The following is a 17,401-nucleotide window of genomic DNA, read 5'->3' as shown; positions in this document are numbered from 1 at the left end:
CCCAGGCCTCTGGTAGAGGACCCAAGCTCAGAGGATGAAACAAAGACCACCCGCGGAGGGTGAGAAGGGAATTTTTTTTTTTTTTATATATAATAACAGACTCCCACAGTATAATCTTACCTGTGGGAGTGTTTGTTCCGTAGTCGTTTATTTGAAATGCAAGAAAAAAGCCACTCCTTCTGTTCCCAACCTCTTTGCCTGGAGGTTTTTCATCAACAGCAAAAGAAGGGAGAGTGTGTATGAAAGGATGAATAGAGTTCATTTTTCATGAATGAAAATGGAGCTTCTGTAAGGTAAAATTACGCTGTAGTGATGGGAAATTATTAATCTTATAATTAAAAATAAAATAAATTCTGTCCATTTCATTATAAGATATAAAATTTCAGAGTCAAGCTATTAAATCAAAATATATTGAATCCACTGAAGAAATCAAGTTTAATTCTGACCAGTGTTGTGTTGTGTCCCTCTGATAACATGTGTTTCTTCACCTTTGAACTGCTATGAGACCTTTAAAAATAGAGTTCAAACCGCTACACTGTTATACTAATAGGTGAAGAATCAGTCTAAATCACAGTTGTCAAACTCCAGGCCTCGAGGGCCACTGTCCTGGAGGTTTTAGTTTTTTTCTGCTCCAACACACCTGATTCGAATGGTTTGATTAGCTCCTCAACAAATCATCAAGTTCTCCAGGAGCATGGGAACAAGTCATCCATTTAAACCATTTTAAAGCAGGAACACATCTAAAACACGCAGGACAGCGGCCCCCGAGGAATGGAGTTTGACACCTGTGGTCTAAATGATGGGTAAAACAATGGAGTTGAAAGGTTTGACAGTGATTTGTGGATTGATCAAATGTTTCTGTCTCATCAGAAAGTATATACCACATATTTCTCTCCATATCTCTTAAATATAGGAGTATTATAATCCCAGTGGGGAAATTTTGAGATTTTGTTTTGTGTAGACCAACGTCCACATCACATGACTAAAATTGTGACCCATGAATATTAATAGGAGTCACCTGTGATGCTTTTATCTTTGTTATTTTATTTTTTTATTTTTTTACAGCCAACCTAAATAATATTTATTCACACCAATGATGGTGCTTAGATCTATTATTATTTATCACTTACAGGTGCTGAAAATATTAGGTAGGCTGGGTCCCCGAATACCAACTCTAAACTGCACAGATGTTTTTTCCCACCTCATTTTTTCTTATTTGTGACTCTAGCCAACTTGTCCATTTCTGTTTAAAAATTTTACTTACCAAACATCAAGATGAAGATGTAGAAGCATTGTATATCTAAACTTTAATGATAGGTCATTGTGTTAACTTGAGAAAACAAAAACACTGTATGACTTTTAGTTTTTCTTTGTTGTGAAATGAAATGAATTTATTAAATTTGTCAAATTCATTTGAAAATAAAAAAATAATGCCAAACAAAGATTTCTTATTTTTAAGTTAGTTGCATAAAAATAAAAACAAACTGAAAGAACATCTAAAATGTCTATTGTATAGACTAAAATTAGACTACATTTGGTGTAAAAAAGAAAAAAACTTAAAACATATAAACCTAGGACATATCATACTGACATCTGTATTTAGCAATGATTGACAAAATGCATACAGTATGTATGCAAAAGTGTGTCATGTTTGGAGGATGTAGCTTTAGCCCAGTGGTAAGGAGGTTATCCTCCAATCAGAGGATCAGGGGCTCAATTTTCAGCCCCTGCAAATGTGCCAAAATGTCTTTGGGCATAACACTATACCACCCACTGCCCCTAATATGCTTGTCCTTGTATGAGTGAGAACTTGAAATAACTGCTTATATATATATATATATATATATATATATATATATATATATATATATATATATATATATATATATAAGCAGTAACTTCTATAGCACTGTATGAGTGTAAATAGGTGAAAAACATCTTGTGTAAAACAAGATTAACACAAATTCTTGCTGGTCTAAAGAAGAGCTAATAAAACAGATGTCTGTCATACTGTAAAAAGAGCAAAATATCTTATTGTAAATAAAAGAATGCAGTACTACAAAAGTACATTGAAGTACTTTAATCTCCCTTACACACCCACACACACCACCACCAAAGTAACCCCATCAAAAACAACAATACATTTGTCTACCTGTGAAACCATTTAGCAAAACTACACAATTTTCCTGAATATATGTCTCTCAGACTGTGCTCAGTTATTACTGCTGAGAGCATAAATATTTAAAATTGATTCTTTGAAAAAAGCAACAGAAAAGTAGCTTTGTAATTTCCGGACGGAAAATAAGATGCTGGACAATTGCTCAAACAAAACTAAATGTTGCATTTGTCGAAGACTATTTCTGCAACAAACAAATCCAAATTTTAGTATTTACAACAGGATGTAGAATGAAGATCGATAGAAACTAAAAAGCGAAATCGACATTCTTAGCTGTAAAAGGAACATGTCATCCAGCATCAGTGCACTGAGTGAAATGAAGGATGAAAAATTTTTGAAAATAATTATACAATAAAACTGGAGTGCTATAGCACAGACGGAAAAAACAGCTTTTTCTAGCTTTGTAAATGCATGTAATACTTAAAATGCGGAACAAAGAGGTAATGGAAACAAAGTATATCAAACTAAAGTTCTATCATCCCTTGAAGGAATGCATATCGCCTGCCTCCTTTCATGCCAGAGACACTAAAATCATCTCATACCAAGAAATGACATATGAGTTATAGCCATTTTGGTCAAATTTGAAAACAACAATATGCACCATCTCATTTGATATTGTGAGATTTTACACTCAGAATGTGTGAATGACTGTCAGCTACTACCACGTTAATCTTTAGCTCAATCATTGTAAAACTGACCAAGCATTTTTGTGTTGGTTATTTTCAATTAGCTGTGGCGGCCATCTTGATTTGGGTTGATTCCAAATATTAATAATAAGTTGAAGATGTACATGTAATGATTATTTGTTGAATGTTTCATTTTAAAACTGTCCATTGGTTTGTGAAATATTTTGCTCACAGACAGACAGTCTTGAGTTTGACAATTATTGCCAATGATTTAAGCAAAGGTACTCCACAATGAATGGCACTTGGAGTATGTGTTGAGGATCATTTCCAGCTACTACTACACCAAATTTTCACCAAACCACATTTAAAATAAAGCATTTATAGCCATTTTTGTGCTGGCTGTGATGGCCATCCTAAATTGGGTTGACTCCAAAAGTTAATGAGATTTAATTCTACATTCCATGATTACTTTCTTAAATTTTCATTCAAATCTGTCCATTATTATTTGTTTATGATGTATTTCCTAACACTACAGGCAAGCACATACACAGATATGGGATAAAAAATTATAACCACTTTGACTTTGGTAGCAGAAGCTAATTACTAGGTTTATGCTTTTAATTGTGGGTTAATCATTAGCACTAACTGTTAATGCTTGGATATTACAAAAAAAGACCACAAAGTTGCATATAGGCTCATATGTGGAAACTATTTGGTATAGAAGAGGATCCAGCAGAGCAGAAGCAATGCAGACTGGTGATTTAATGGCCATTATAAACAGATGCCATATAATAAACAGGCCAAGGACGTTGGAAACTTAAAACCTAAACTTCCCTTCCTTAATCTCTCTTCATATAATAAAAATTGTAGATTTGACTTGACATTGACACAAGCTGTTAAACTGGATGAAAATTCAATTTAGTTTGTTTAAATACTACAGTCCAGACATGTAGTAGATATAAACTGACTATAATCTTAATGTTTTTGAGTTACAGTGTCTTGGTGGCTCTGTACCACTGAACTTCCTTTGCTCTCTGCTCCACCCTCCCATCAACCAATTGGTGACACAGCGAACATGCGAACAGGAACCCTGACAGTTCTTCAGTTGACAAATAGTCCAACGTAGCACCAGAGCACACTCCAGGGCTCAGAGCTCTGCTTTATGAATACACCTGTCACTGTGTTTACTATGAATCTGCTGTAACACAGGATCAAGGGCACAGTGGTGATTGGAAAGAGGGGATAAAAAAGTGCTGTGCCTGGTGTCTGCCATCACATAATGTGACTTCAAGCAGATGTATGACTTTACCGTAGTTTAAGGGTTTCTATGAGGGAATAGAGACACAAATAGAAAAAACTGTGTGTGATTAAAAAATGTACTCCTCTTTTTTTTCTTTGTTATGAATGTCATTGTAGGACAGAGCCTGGTAATAGCACTGAATCTTGTTTCAAAGGGAATCAATTCTTATCTTTTGGATGGTAAATTGTCTCTTTATACCTTGAGAAAATCCTACGACCCTTGGGCTTGTTAGACTTCAGAACTAGCAGGATAAAATGAAAAAACGGGCTTGTGTATTTGTGTGAATAGCTCTGGGTCAATTCACACCTTTGTCAAACTGTAGCTTTGCAGTTTTGATGACTTTGTACACATAATTTATGGGTACAAAAAGCAATCCACCACCTTTCTCTTTATATGCACCTTGATAGGCACCCCAACACCCCAGCATTGACCATTTAATCTTCTGAAGAACACTTTTAAAATGAAGATAACTGATTATTATTATTATTATTATTATTATTATTATTATTATTAGTAGTAGTAGTAGTAGTATAAGTGTGGTTAGGCCTATAGCTGGGTTTTGTACCCAATTGCTATGAAACATCAGTTGGTGGGTACAAAGTGGGGGTACAATTTGCTGAAGGGATGAATTGACCAGGGCACGGGCTGTGCATCTGTCAATATGTAACTGATTGTATTGGATTTGTAAGCTGGCCTGTTCAAAAACAAACAGACACACACATCCATACATACCCCCCCTACACAAACACACACAAAGCAGCCTACAATGATAAAGAGAGGGTTTAGAATTCTTCATTGTGCTACACTTGGCTTGAAAGCAAAATGAACATCAATTTATTTTAACACAGCAGTGATAACCTACTAAACATAATTGTAGAGCGTACCCTGGTCACCAATTGAATTTCCATTATCAGCTCAAATGCTTTGTGTGTCTGTGTGTGTGTGTGTGTGTGTGGGCTGCTGTCTCAGTGGGCGTCTGGCTTTGGGAAAAGCCAGGTGAGCCACTGCTGCTGCAGTACAATTCTTGGTCTACTTGATGAGGAGTCCTCATGCAAAATTAATGGGAACCTCAAGGTCACAAGGAGTTCATACAGAGCATGCTCAGACCACCACACGCCTGCAGTGCACAGCAGCATGGAGGGAGAAAGGAGAGGGAGGTTTTTTTCTGGACTCTGTCTGACTTACTGTAAGCCCCCCTTAGTCCTGATGTGCTGTTAGAGTCAGTGTGTTCGACTGTGGGCTGAACTTGCATTAAGATCTCAACCTTACTTTTCTGTTTGAATGAAGCAGTTTCACTTCGAAAAATAAAATATCTAAAAAATATACCTTTAGTTTTGGAGTACAACAAAAAAATATTGCTAACATGGCCTGTGCTCTAATTAAGCACTAGACTTCAGTGCTGCAAAAAAATGACCATTTAATGTTGATTTACTTGAGTTATTAGTTTTTTTTTCTTGAGCTAAGTCAAACAATGATTAAATATTGTATATATTATCAGAATAAATGTAACTATCAAGAACAATGAAAACACACAGTTTTCACATTTGTCCAAAGTACAGAACACAACATGGATGCATAAGCAGTAAAGTAAAGTAAAGCAAAGACAAGTTCAAAGTGTATGCAAGTTGAAAAATAAATTGTTTAAGGTCTAGCATTTCTTTCAAAGTTTTAGACTAAGATAATTTTTGTTAAAAAAACGTACTGTATATGTAGCATTATTTATTCAGACATTGAAAATAATGATATTTGTTTTATAATGCAAGATCACAAGATGTGTTATGAATACTTCCACTACTATCGCATCAAAATTTATCTCATTACTGTAAAATTAGTTATAGTCCTTTTTGTATTGGCTAGTGTTGATTAGCTATGGCAACCATCTTGAATTGAATTAACAAAAGTAAATCAGTTGTAAGCATAGTGATTAGTGATTACTTTTTAAAAATGTCAACAAACTCCATTTACGACAACCTCTTCCAGCTCTTCCAAGAAGATTCCAAGGCATTCCCAGGCCATCCGAGAGACATAGTCTCTCCAGCGTGTCCTGCGCCTTCCCTATGGTCTCCTCCCAGTTGGACATGCCCAGATTGCCTCCTTAGGAAGGCGTCCAGAGGGCATCCTTACCAAATGCCCAGACCACCTCAACTGGCTTCTCTTGATGTGGAGGAGCAGCAGCTCTATTCCAAGTCCCACTTCTCTCCCTATCTCCCAGGGAGAGCTCAGCTACCCTTTGGAGAAAACTCATTTAAACTGTCTGTATCTGCAGTCTCATTATTTTGGTCACTACCCAAAGTTCATGACCATAGGTGAGGGTAGGCAGGTAGACCAACCGGTAAGCAGAGAGTTTTGCCTTGCAGCTGAGCTCCCTCTTAACCACCATGGACTGGTTCAGAGTACTCAGTAATTGTCTGTCAATCTGCTTCATTCTTCTCTCACTTGTGAACAAGACCCCAAAATACTTAAACTCTTCTACTTCAGGCAGCCCCTTTTCCCAACCCAGAGAGCGCAATTCACCCTTTTCTGACTGAGAACCATGACCTCAGATATAGAGGTGCTGGTTTTCATCCCAGCCACTTCACACTTGGCTGTGAACAGCTCCAGTGAGAACTGGAGATCACGGCTTGATGATGCCAACAGGACCTGGCAAAGTCCAACTCTTACCATGACTTACTGCCGGCAATGCAAACCAGACTCTTGCATCATTTCTATAGTGAGTGAATGTCTTGTAACAACAGACCTTCAATCCCACACTCACGGAGCACCCCATGGTCACTCAGGGAACACGGTCAAATGTCTTCACCATGTCCAGAAAACACATGTCCACTGAATGGACAAATTCCCAAATAACTGTTCCAGTGTTCCACTACCAGGACAGAACCTGCATTGTTTCTGCTGAATCTGAGGTTCAACTATCGACTGGACTCTCTTCTCCAGCACCCCTGAATAGACCAGGGAGGCTGAGGAATGTGAATTCCCTGTAATTGGAACACTCCCTACGATCCCCCTTCTTATATAGGCAAACCACTACTCCAGTCTGCCAATCCAATGCCACTGCCCTCAATGTCTATGCAATGTTGCAAAGGTGTGATAACCAAGACAGCCCAGCAAGATCCAGAGCCTTAAAGAACTCAGTGATGATCTCATCCACCCCTGGAGCCCTGCTGTCATGGAGTTTTTTAGCTACATCGGCAACCTCAGTCCCGGTTATGGACAGACCCATCCCAAAGTCCCTAGACTCAGCTTCTGCTATGGAAAACTTGTTGGTGGGATAGAGAAAGTCCTAGAAGTATTCCTTCCACCATCTAATGAAACTCCTGTAGTCAAATTTGTGAATTATCTGGAGAAAACACACATATGTATGGAGAGAACAAGCTCTACACAGAAAGGCCGGCAACCTTTTCTCTCAGCTACAACGATTTGGGGTGGCTGTGGCTCAGTAGTTAGAGCAGTTGGAAGTTTGATTCCTGGCAGAAGTCACATATTGAAGTGTCCCTGGGCAAGACACTGAACACCTCACTGCTGCCGGTGTATGTCCCATAGGTGCATGAATGAAGTGTAAAGCACCTATTAGACTCTATAGAATGATTTATTTTATTATTAGCTTTGTAGAGTTGCAGTAGAGTCCTGTATAAATATGTGTGTGTGGATGGGTAAATGAGGACACAGATTGTTTTGTAAAGTGCTTTGAGTTGCCTGTTTGCAAGAAGGCATTATATAAGTACAGTCAATTTATCATTGTTTTCCTGAAAGTTTCATTAAAATCTGTCCAGTGGTTCATGAGATGTTTTGCTAACAGACAGACTGAGTTGACTCCAATTAGTTAATCACAAAAATTTTAACAAAGGTCTTGTGCAATATACTTGTAGTATGTGTTGGGGACCACATCAAATTCTAGGTCAATATCTATAAAATTGAATTGACTGAGTTGTATCCACTTTTGTGTTTTATTAGTTCAGTAGGCTGATGCGAACAGCTTCAATAGGGTTAACTCTAAAAGTTCATTAGTGGTAGAGGTAATCCGGTGATTACTTTCTAAGAGTTTGTTTAAAATGTGTACAGTGGATCATGAGATATTTTGCTAACAGACAGACAGCAAAAGTCTTATTGTTCCCTTTTTCTTTTTGATCCATCATTACTAAAGTGAATGAATTCCTTAAAGAATTGGATTGTAGCTTTAAATCCAGCTGAAACCTAAAGAGAACAGATACTGTATGTCTCGAGTTGTGGTTTTAATGTATCAGTAGGGCACTTATAATTGACAGTGGAAGGCTGTTCCACAGCTTTGGAACTGCCACTGCAAAAGCACAATCTTTTCTTCTCACCAGTCTCAATCAGGAAACGGCTAAAAGCAGTTTTTCTGTTGGTCTAAGAGGTCTGCATTTAGAGTGAGGGCAGGGAAGTTCAGATAAGTACTCAAGTGCCAAACTGTCTACAGATTCAAAAACAAATAGAAGTAATTCAAAAATCACTTCTGTGTTTCATGGAAAGCCATTGTGAAAAAGGGTAGTCATATTTCTTTTTCTGTACCAGCTTCAGACAGAACTATAGAGATTTCCCCTCCTTTGATAAAATACACATTCTTTCCTTTGCTTTTTAAAACATTAATGAGGAGATTAAAATCTTTTTGTGTGAACACTCATTGGTTTGTGTCATTAGTCCCCACATGAAATCCAATTCTCATAGAGGCTGGAATAAGGTGCAGTAAATCTCAAAGTTTACCCAGGATAAAGGGAACTTTGGCACAGGGAAACAGTGCATGACTGCCTTTATGAAGCAACTGCTACAATTTTGGAATCACCAGTAATTATAGTGCAAGGGTGCAAGTGGGGGTGAAGAGATGAGAGGAGACTGCCTGTAGACAGTGAGGTTTTTAGTTTGCTTCATGTGAGGTGCATTCAGCAGTCCAGCCTGAGGGTTTGGATGGAAAACCTTCTCTAGATTTCACCAAAAAGAGTCTGTTTCAAGTCAAGTAACCATAGAAACCAGAGCAAAGTGTTAGGCCATAGGTTTCTTTTTTGTGGCAAATGTATTGGTCAAAACAGGTCTTTACATCCATGTTCTTTGTCAGATCAAATCAAGTGCTGGTCTTCTGAAACAGTATGTCAATAAGGAAATAGGAGTTTCTTGACACATTTCATTTCTTATCTATTGCTGTAAGGATGACAGTAATTCAGTGGTCTTTTAACCAAAGAGATTTTGTAGACCATAATAAGTTATTTCAGTTACTTGCAAAATAATGTAAATTCATTCACAGTGAAAACACATAACAACTCAAGGTAAAAATAACTTTTTTTATTATGGCTTTTTGTTACAGCTGAGCAATGAAATATCTAAAACAATTTCCAAAAATTAAGAAAGGGTTCTACCTCTTCAGTATGTATAGTAGGTTGTAAGAGTAGACACCCTCCTGGTAGTCTTTCTATTGCCTTACAACTTGAAATTTAAATGGATTTTTAATGTGAGTAATGCACCTACTCTAAATGCTCTAAACTAATGAAGTTAAATAGGTAAAAAAAAAAAAACAGACTTGTTGTAAAATATTCCATATACATATATGAGGATAATACACACACACAGTGTTGTGTGCATTTACCTCTTTTGATTTGAAGCGTAAACAGTTACCTTCAAACTGCATAATAAGTTAAAAAAGATCCACATGGGGACAATCTAAGTGCCAAATAATCTCTGTGTATATACACATATTCTGATAGCCCCAGAATCAACACCAGTGGAAGACCTTTAAGTAGTAAGGTATACCACCAAGCAAGGGACAGCATGAGGACCAAGGAACTGTCCACTAAGGTCAAGAGACAAAGTTGTGGAAAAGTACAGATCAAGGGTTGGGTAATATGAAAATTATCCCAGAGCCCTGAATATCCCAAGGAGCATCATTAAATCTATTATCAGACAATGAAAAGTTTACACTACAACAGCAAACCAGCCAAAAAACACACACTGGGCAAAGAGGGCATTAATTACAGAAGCAATCAAGAGGCCAACGATAACCCTGATGAAGCTGAGCAGCTCTTCTGCAGAGCTGGGAGGACCTGTCCATTGGACCACCATAAGCTGCATAGAGCTGGGCTTCATGGCAGAGTGGCAGGACAAAGTCAATGGTTAAAAAAGTAGTATACCAAAACATATTGTAAACTCCTTCAACATGGAGAAAGTGCTGTGGTCAGATTAAACTAAATTTGAACTTTCTGACCATCAAGGAACAGGCCATATTTAGTGCAAACGTAACATATGTCATTGTGCTGATGAAATCATCCTCACAGTGACAGTGGTTAGGGTTAGGGTTCATGCTATAGAGATCTTTCTTACCAGCAAGGAAAGATGAATAATGCAAAATGCAGGAAAAATCATGAAAGAAACTCATTTATGTCTTTCACAGATTTAAAATGGAGGTCCTTCTTCCAGCAGGACAGTAACCTTAAGCACTCTGGTGATTTAAGGAAAAATAGTTAAATCTCTTGGAATGCCCCAGTCAAAGCCAAGACCTCAATCCAACTATGAATCTCTGGTTTGATTTAAAGAATACTGGACACAAGAAGTGCCTATTCAGTTTGATGGAGCTGGAGCAGCTTTGAACTGGAAATTTCAGTGATTTCAGTGTACCAAGCTTGAGGAGGTTTTTGTCTTGTTTGTTTCACAATAAAAAATATATATTATCTTTAAATTGGTAGTTATATTGTGTTGATTAAAATATAAATTAACTTTTTTATAAATACTAATACCTGAATCTTAATGATTTACCTTTAGATTGGTTCTAGCAGTATTAATAAGGACTTTATTTAAAAATGGTGTGAATTGCATTGCATTTGTCTGAATTGGACTATAAATAGTTTCACCTCCTTGAATGTTTTAGGCTTGTATTGCTGTCATAAATCAATCAAGTTAAATATAAATCAGCCTACTTTACAAATAAAAGAGAAACATCTTCAATGTCAAAGTGTAAATTAACACAAGTAGAGTAACACCAATTCAAAAAATATATATGTGATGTAAAATGAGTGATTGTATAAATATTCACAAAGAAAGAGGAGATTAGTGAGAGAGGCCACTAAGACACCTATGAGCACTCTGAAGGAGGTACAAGCTTCAACAGGTGAGATGGGAGAGACTGAGCTATAACAATTGTTGGCCAATTGTTATAGCAATTTGCCAGACTAGATTTAATCGAGTTGTGTTCAACAGTTTATGAGGTTGGCCTGCTCTTGGTAGATTTACATGTCCCATATTTTGTCTATTTCCTGATGATGGATTTAACAGAACTCCTGAGGATGTTTAGGACCTTGGGAATCCTTTTTGGTATCCATCCCCTGACTTGTACTTTTCCATAATCTTTTCTCTGAGTTGAATTAGGACTGTCACTTTAAAGGGGCTGAATAGTTATACTTGGCATATGTTTTTTGAATTGGTATGACTCTGTAGAAATTTGATTTCACTATAACATTATGCAGTTTTTTTTTTTTTTTTTTTTAAACAATATTTTGTCAAAAAGGCCAATTTATACTGTCAATGACTGATTCATGACAGCAATAAAAGCATAAAAGCATCCAAGGGGGTGAATACTTTTTATAGACTCTGTAAACTTGTTTCCTTGTTGTTTATGCAGCCTTAGGAGGACTTGTGCTGTGAACTGAAGCTATGTAAAGAAAGTGAATTGAAATGAGATTGAATAAGAAAGGCAAATGTGTCTTCTAATATCAGAGTGTGTCTCTGGGTGAGAGGAGAGGGTGGGAGGCTTACTTATTGTGCCAGCTTGCCTCACTGGGGGGGTGTGATCTGTCCAGGCTGCCTACCTTCATCTCCCATTAAATTCAATCATGCTGGGCTGCTCCAAGTTTAACTATCCATTCTTTTTTTTTAACCTTCTCCCCTTTTACACATATAATAATTCCTTCTTTGACATCAGCAGAAGGGGAGAGAGAGGAACAGTGGGGTTTTCAAATGAAGGAATGCCTCACATGAACAGATGAGTGTTTAATGTTGGTGTTTTTATGCATAATTCTTGAAAAGCTAAAGGTTTTTATGTGAAGCGCGGGTTGTTTGAGAGTAACATTGTTGAAATAGTGACAAAATCAGTCAGATTAAGTGACTGGCAGAGACTCTTGGATGAATAATGCAGGCTACAAGATGAAAGACAGCTTTGTCTTTTGTAGTTTGTCAGGCAGGAAACCGGGGAGAGCCACGAGTGGCTTTAAGACTGCATGATGCATCATTCTAACTGCCTGATAGTTTGCCTGGGAGGCTAAAAATGATATTGATTTTTTTCTCCTCCTCATCATTGGAATTTTCATTTTGCAATCCCTTTGCTGAGGGAGACTTATACCTGGCATTGCAATAATGCTTTATTTTTCACTTTCTATAAGAAGCATGAGACCTAACATTTTATATCTGTGTTAAACCTCTGAGATGAAGTCCGGTTAGCCTGCTTACTGCTGCAGGTGTCATATAGGATTTGACATCTCCTTGAAATATGTCACTATCAAACTGACAGATTCCAGTGAATTACATATGAAGTGTTTTTTATTGTCGAGTGTGAACATTATTCAGTGCTTTGTCTCTGACTCAAGCTGTGATTAATAGCTGTCACTTCATGAATTCAGCTTGCATGACAGAGCATCTCGTGACCTTTCTTAGGGAAATGGTCTGGAGACAATGCAATATGAAGGTGTCAGAGAGCAATACATCAGAAATACAAAAGCACAAACAGAAAAGTAATTAGAAAGCGCTCAAAGAGCAAATAAATCTGCCAAGGCTCCTCAGTCTCTCAGATTTGTTATGTTAATATGACAAAATATTTAGACATTTTCATCTCTTTTCAGATTCATATCTGCCTCCATTTGCACATCCACAAGAAATTACAGACATGCTTATGATTTTTCAAGTATGTGCGGTGACGAAACTAGAACCCAAAAGTTGGCATGTATTCTAGCCATAACCTGTTCTATTTTTAGTCAAATCCTGCCTCTGACAGTCCCTGACTACTCTGAGGTATGCACAAAGTAACCTTTGCATTGTTTTTGACCCCTAAAGTGTCACAATAACATTAAACATAGCCAGCAGCATTAAGTGAGGAGTGCTTAAGTTCAGAGGAAAAATACTTTTAAGGTGACTGAAGGGCAGAGGGAAGAGAGTCACATAATCTGTAAATATGTGATTTAAGTTTGAGACAACTGCAGGAGAGTTATTTTTAACATCTGCTGCCATGGAAGGTGGGCAATCATGTGATTGCCCATGTCTGTGTGTGACTGCCTGTCTGTTAGCAAAACATTCACACCAGTGGACAGGTTCTTGCAGGTAATAATAATCAGATGTGTGTCTACAACTGTTTAACAGTCAACCTGATTTAAGGCAGCTGCCACACTAAATTGACCTTAGCAAATACAAAAATAGCTATAACTCAGTCAGTTTTACAAATGCTGAGGTACAATTTGATGTGGTATTTGTGGAGAGCACGCTCCAACACATACTTGAAACACTAACAGATTGCATGAGATCTTTGTTTATAACTTTGGCAAGTAAAAAAGGGAGAAATCTGCATTCCTTAAAGGAATACTGCTTTTCAATACACTTCTGTAATAATTTCTTCACTATTTAGAGTCAGTTTTGCTTGCTGTTTTTAAGTTTAGGTACAAAGGGCTCACATTCGAGAGTACGAAGTAATAATATGATTTTTCAGTTGTCTTTCTTTTTTTTTCTTTTTGGAGCAGGGTGATATGACCCAACAGTGTCTCACCATCAGTATCCGGCAGTGAGAGCTCTTTGTGGAGAATCAGTTAGGATTTCTGAAAAGCAGACCAATCTAACTGCTGCTAAAATTAATTGAAGAGTCTAAACCAAACTATATATTATGTAGTTTATGTGTAACATCATGTTGTAACAAGGACCTGTATTACAACACATACTTTCTTCTTTTGGCTGCTCCCTGCCACAGCACATCATCTGCTTCCATCACACCCTATCTCAGCATCCTCCTCTATCAACGGTCTTCACCACACCCATGAACCTTCCTATTGTCTTCCTTTTACAGCAGCACAAATATTTTGTTGTTAGGAAATTCTAGGTAAATACTATCCTATTCAAAATTAAAATGGTGTAAAATTCCACTATGCTGAATTTGCTTAAACTATTTTGATTCTATCCTTTGGGTACTTTTTATATTTGTACAAATTTCATGCCAACAGATTTTAACGTACCTCATTCTGTACAGGAGTGGTGACCAAAGAAAGTGCAAAACACACTCAAAAGTCTTGTTTCTATGTCTATCATCTCAGTTTTTACACCGTTGGGAACTTTTTCAGATTATCAATTAACCTCTCTCCCTAGTAAAGATGAAATCAAGCCCAAACCTTTCAGACTAGGGGCAATTAAAACTGAGATAACTAGATAGCAGTACAGACGCTTGAGTTTTTACTACTTTATCTCAATGAAAAAACAAACAAACAAAACAACAATTTAAAACTAATAAAATCCCCCGGTGTTTACTGTGAACTTTTTATTTTTTTCTTCCTAACTTGGTGCTGAGTTCCTTCATGTTTCATGTGGTAATATGTAGCCCTACTTATATTACTCACCTTCTATCCTCTCAGCATGATCAGGGCAGACCAAAAGAACCAAATTGATCTCTGATAAAACACTGCAAGTGTTCATCTCCAGGGGGCTCAGGTACTGATTGTGTTTGCGTTTTTCCAGATGGTCGCTAAACGGAACACTCATTGATCTGGGGAGCGACTACCGGCGTCACATGTCTGGGGGAAGCCTGATCATTAGGAACCTGGACAAGGACCAAGACTCTGGGATGTACCAGTGCACGGCTTTCAATACGTGGGGTACTATCCTCAGCCGCAGAGCCAGCATTCAGTTTGCATGTAAGTGATGCTACATTTGCTAATATTTTCCCGTCATGGCTCTGACACAGTTATGACATTTTGGCAACTCTTTGTATCTGCTATATGTCAGCCTGAAGTGTGTAATATGCTTGCGGCCCACAACTTGCTATTTTTTTATTTTATTTACTCCTCTGATTTCTAATTTAGATTGCTTGGGAATAGATTTTCACAAGGGGACATTGTAATTGAGTGAAATGTCAGATGCAGCAAACACAGGAGTAGCCTCCGACTGCCTCTGAACCCCATTGATTCTCATTAGCGGTTCAAACTCTGACAGCCTCTATGCTTCGTCAGAACACTCATATTTCGCCAAGTTCTACTCCAGGTCTTGTTATCCAGGCTTTAAAGCAAACAGACACAAATAATGCGTGAAAAGTGTTTCTATCTTTCTACAGTAATCACCAGATACTTCTTCATGTATAATGTATGTGGCTGATTGTGAACAGATCAGACAGTGACAGGCTGACTGCTGCTCTGCCAGCCTGCTGCTTAAAAGACAACAAGGAGTGCTGGGATGTGATAGTGTGGAGTGGGGTCCTACCTTCCTGACAAGCTTTGTAGAGGCAACGCTCTTTTCTTGATCAAGCCTGCTGACTATTGATCCTGTCCCAAGGATAGGGAGCCTTTCACTTCCTCTCATGAGATGGACTGCCATTATCCCTATAGCTCAGTAATGAATCTCACTTGTGGGGACCGGGTGCAGAGCAGAGCTGCTTGACATTTATTGTCTTGCCTAAATGCACGGTGAGGGAGGCCTAAAAGATCAGCAGGGCTGATACTCTGTTTTTCCATGTAATGAGGCGACTGCCCTGAGATAGAAATGTCGTTTCTCCTCTGCTGCGTTTGGTTAGCCCTCAATATTCAGCTGCGACCGCAATAAGCATGGCCTCCTATAGCTCATTTTTGTAGCATAAACAACCTAATTTGAATTTTAAGGAACAAAGAAACTGTGATATAAATGCCTGCTTTCATACAGCCTGGGTCACCAAAGTCTTAAACTCTGGGCATACAGATAGCTAGGGAAACCTTATTTATTGCAGTTTGATTGTATTTTCTATATATTTGTGTTTTTTGAGGGGTACATTAGCCCATTATGTAAATGCATTCAAACAATATAATATTATTGTTTCCTAATCTAACAACAGTTACCTGAAGTTACAGGCATTGGGAAAATGTATTTCATCAATCTGATCAACTATAGCATCAAAACCACTGACAGGCTAGGCAAATAACATTAACTACCTTATTACAATGATTCCTGAAAAAGAGTCAGGAATATAAAGTACATCAGTCAGTAACATTTTTATTTGTCACAAGTCGAAAAAAAAATGAGCTCATGGCTTGGATCAACTTTAACAAAAGCAAAATGTTGTGTATTTAGTTGGTGTTTTCTAAGATGTTTCTTGTTTTCACTGATCTGGAGTGATCAGGTGGTATAAGGCCCCATCCACAAACTAAAAAAAAAAAAAAAAAACAGAGTTGCTCCTGCTTTTGCACCACCAGTCTACATAAACAGAGCTTTTGGTGAACAAAAAGACCGTTCTTACTAACTTTTTCCAAAGTGGAGCTTTTTAAATTTTGTTTTTGGTGGATCTGTGTACACAGCAGATGAAGAGCTTTTCAGTAACACGACATAGCCACCTATTTTGTGCACACCTAATATCACTTGGTGCCCTAGAAACCAAAAGAGCACCTGTGCTGTTTTTACTGATTTTGCTTCATCTCAGTCCTTTTGTCTGAAAACTTTGATCGTGTGCTGAAATGTAACAATTACCAAAGAGAAAAAAGCTACAATTGTTTTGGGAAAACCTTTAGCTAAATGAAAAATGCTTTTCTCTGTATTTTGATATGTAATTATTGTGGACATTCGTGCCATCTAGTAGTGCGGCATGTGTCTTTCAGTTTTTGTTGAAATCTGTGGATGGAGAAAAAATAATAAATTGAGAAAGAAATATCAAGAATATTGTAGAGGGGGACTAAGGAAGGAAGGTTTACGAATTGGTGAGAAAGTTGTGGAGCAGATGTACATCAAAGTTTTTTTTGCTTTTAGGGCTAACTCCGAAAATAAGTCAAAGCAGCCAGAAGCAGAATAATGATTTGAACCATGTTCTACTATGATTTGAAAACTATGGGTCCTCCTATTCTCATGTGAATGTTATTTCAACAAATTCTTTGTTCCTGAATACATACACTTGCTGATCAATGACAGTACTTCTTGGAAACTGTTAACTAACAGCAGTGGCGTCTTTTTACAGGCCAAAGTAAAAAGCAAGATAGTGGTTTTAGAAGATTTAAAAGAAAAAACCCCACAAGGACAAGCTTAAGTTTATTGACTTTGACTGTAAATTTTCCAGCTCTCAATCCAGCTGAGATGTGCTGGACAAACAAGTTCTTTTCAGAA

At 37.6% G+C, this 17,401-nt stretch overlaps 1 protein-coding gene across 2 annotated transcripts in view; it reads left to right on the top strand.

Moving 5' to 3' along the window:
- cntn3b (contactin 3b) overlaps positions 1-17,401 on the top strand; it is an 82,336-nt gene that overhangs the window by 20,325 nt on the left and 44,610 nt on the right. For both annotated transcript variants that reach the window (XM_017426956.3, XM_017426957.3), the window contains exon 4: positions 14,804-14,979. In XM_017426956.3, the coding sequence (XP_017282445.1) occupies positions 14,804-14,979 (176 nt within the window). The remainder of the gene's footprint in view (positions 1-14,803; positions 14,980-17,401) is intronic.

Source organism: Kryptolebias marmoratus, linkage group LG4, assembly GCF_001649575.2.
Source record: "Kryptolebias marmoratus isolate JLee-2015 linkage group LG4, ASM164957v2, whole genome shotgun sequence".
NCBI lineage: Eukaryota > Metazoa > Chordata > Actinopteri > Cyprinodontiformes > Rivulidae > Kryptolebias > Kryptolebias marmoratus.
This window is presented reverse-complemented; position numbering and strand designations above follow the sequence as displayed.